The sequence below is a fragment of the Eucalyptus grandis genome, chromosome 6, assembly GCF_016545825.1.
Source record: "Eucalyptus grandis isolate ANBG69807.140 chromosome 6, ASM1654582v1, whole genome shotgun sequence".
NCBI classification, from domain to species: Eukaryota; Viridiplantae; Streptophyta; class Magnoliopsida; order Myrtales; family Myrtaceae; genus Eucalyptus; species Eucalyptus grandis.
The window spans coordinates 1,824,038-1,827,185 of NC_052617.1; the positions used below are offsets into that span (position 1 = coordinate 1,824,038).

Below are 3,148 nucleotides of genomic sequence, written 5' to 3' on the forward strand. Positions count from 1 at the left end.
ATCTCAGGCATGTCATTCGGCATAATCATGATGCATATATATGTGACTCGGAATTGCCTGATGAAAGTCTCTTTGAATCTGACGAGGATAATGATATCCAGAAAGACATCGAAAGAGATTGGATTCGTCATGAAGAATCTAAACCCTTGACAGCCGAACAAACAGTTATTGTAAATCTTGGTGACACAGAAAATGTTAAGGAAACCAAGATTGGGGCGGGCCTTTCAGAGATCGAGGCAAAAAGAATGGTTGAATTCTTAAAGGAATATCAAGATATATTCGCATGGTCCTACGCGGATATGCCGGGACTAGACCCGAAATTGTGGAGCACACTCTACCAACCCGACCCAAATATGCCACCAAAAAAGCAAAAACTTCAAGAACGAAACCTGAACTTTCTAAGAAGATTGAGGAAGAAGTTATGAAGCTATTAAAAGTGGAATTCATCGAAGTATCCCATTATGCTGATTGGATTGCTAATATCGTTCCGGTCATGAAGAAGGATGGACGGGTCAGAGTTTGCATAGACTATCGAGATCTAAACCGAGCAAGCCCAAAGGATGATTTCCCGCTACCGCATATTGATGTTTTGGTTGATAGCACCGCGGGATTTGAACTATTCTCCTTCATGGATGGGTTCTCTGGATACAACCAGATTAGGATGAAAGAAGAGGATAAGAGTAAAACATCCTTCATTACACCATGGGGGACCTTTTGTTACAGGGTGATGCCGTTTGGCCTAAAGAATGCGGGAGCCACATATCAAAGAGCAATGGTCACCTTATTCCATGACATGATGCATGAGGAAATAGAGGTATATGTCGATGATATGATTGCCAAATCAAAGCATGGAGAAGACCATATTAGGGTTCTAAAGAAGTTATTTGACCGGCTCAGGAAATTTAAGCTGAAACTTAATCCTGCCAAATGCATATTTGGAGCAAAGTCTGGGAAGCTATTAGGTTTTATGGTCGTAGTGTCGAGGCATTGAAATCGATCCGTCGAAAGTTAAAGCCATTTGCGACCTCAAAGCTCCCTCTACTGTCAAGGAAGTTCGAAGTCTCCTGGGTAGATTGAACTATATCGCAAGATTTATTTCTCAATTGTCGGAGACAGCCAAACCATTCTTCAAACTCCTAAGGAAGAATACTAAGATTGAATGGGATGCCGAATGCCAGAAAGCCTTTGAAGAGATAAAGCAATACCTTCTTCAGCCACCAAAGGCTGGTACCACCGCCCAAGAATACCACCGGTCCTCTACTTAACCATCCATAAGGAGTCACTAGGGGCCATGCTTGCCCAGAAGAGGCCAAGTGATCAAAAAGAATGCGCGATATATTATCTCAGCAAGAAATTCACTGTTTCTGAGATGAATTACTCAGAAGTAGAAAAAACATGTGTAGCATTGATTTGGGTATTGCACCGGCTACGCCAATACACTCTTCACCATCAGATTTTGCTCGTGACAGAGAATGACCCAATCAAGTATTTGCTAGAAAAGCCAGCTTTAGTTGGGAAGATGGCTAAATGGCAAGTCCTAATTTCTGAATTTGATATACAAAGTGTAGCACATAAATCACCAAAGGAGAGCCATAGCCGATATGTTGGCTGAAAATCCTAGAGAAGCAGAATTTTTCGACACAGCGGACTTCCTGGACGAACGTATTTTGGCAGTAGCAAATGATAAATGGACCATGTACTTCGACGGGGCTGTAAATTTATCTAGCTCTAGGACTGGGGTAGTTTTGATCTCTCTAACTGGCCAACATTATCCTGTAGCTGCAAAATTGATATTCCCTTGCACTAATAATATATCAGAATACGAAGCGTGCATCATCAGCTTGCAATTAGCCATTGACATGAATGTCAAGAATTTACAGGTATATGGCGATTCTGCACTTATTATTCTGCAAACAGAGGGTCGCTGTCGGACACGCGATCATAAGCTGATCCCATATCATGAATTCCTTGAAGAATTAACAAAGAAATTCGAGGACATATCCTTTGAATATTTGCCAAGGTCCCGAAATCAATTTGCTGACGCATTGGCCACATTGTCATCAATGTTGCATGTGATGGAGGGATTGGATATTGAGCCATTAAAGATCGAGATTCTCAAGCACCCACTACCGTATATGTCAGTTGAAGGCGAACTAGACGGAGAGCCATGGTACCACGACATCTTGAATTACCTCCAACTGGGAGAATTTCCTCAAGGATGTGAGGTAGCTGACAAGAAATATATCAAGAAGCTAGCGTCAAAATTCTTTGTTTCTGGCGGTGTGCTCTACAAAAGATCATTTGATTCAGTCCTGTTGAAATGTGTCGATGCTAGAGAAGCCAACCAGCTAATGAAAGAAATACACGAGGAGAGTGCGGACCACACATGAATGGCCACCTTTTAGCAAAGAAGATCATGAGGCTCGGATATTTCTGGTTGAGCATGGAAACCGATTGTATCAAACATGTTCGTTATTGTCATCGGTGTCAGATTTACGGAGACAACATCAATGCCCCACCTAACGAACTGCACTTGATGTCTCAACCGTGGCCATTTTCCATGTGGGGAATAGATATAATCGGGCCAATTAACCCCAAAGCTTCTAATGGACATCGCTTCATTTTGGTAGCTATTGATTATTTCACAAAATGGATTGAAGCAAGTTCATATGCCAACGTCACCGCGAAAAATGTAGCCAAATTCATTCGGCGTGACATCATTGCCCGTTATGGTGTACCAGAAGCCATTATTACCGATAACGGCTCGAATCAATAGCAAGATTGTGGACGAGTTGCTTCATGAATTCCAAATTCGCCATTTGAACTCGTCACCTTATCGCCCGCAAATGAATGGAGCGGTGGAGGCAGCTAACAAAAACATAAAGAAGATCCTATCTAAGACGGACAATTATCGTGATTGGCATGAACGCTTGCCATATGCGTTGTTGGCATATCGAACTTCAATACGTACTTCGACGGGGCAACGCCTTACTCACTTGTATATGGTATGGAGGCAGTCTTACCGGTAGAGGTGGAAATTCCCTCGTTGAGGATTCTCTCACGATTAAACTCTCGGAGGCTGAGTGGATGCAGCGAGATACGAACAGCTTGAATATGATTGATGAGAAGAGACTTAGTGCACTATGCC

At 42.5% G+C, this 3,148-nt stretch overlaps 1 protein-coding gene across 1 annotated transcript; it reads left to right on the forward strand.

Moving 5' to 3' along the window:
* Positions 1-1,601: 1,601 nt before the first annotated feature.
* On the forward strand, positions 1,602-2,390 carry LOC120294904 (uncharacterized protein Mb2253c-like). Its single transcript, XM_039315855.1, has one exon. It carries the CDS (start codon positions 1,602-1,604, stop codon positions 2,388-2,390), a length of 789 nt encoding a protein of 262 aa, XP_039171789.1.
* Positions 2,391-3,148: the final 758 nt, after the last annotated feature.

What these genes read in the sequence shown, in the direction of transcription:
- LOC120294904 (XM_039315855.1), top strand. Translation starts at nt 1,602, where the DNA reads ATGTTGGCTGAAAATCCTAGAGAAGCAGAATTTTTCGACACAGCGGAC.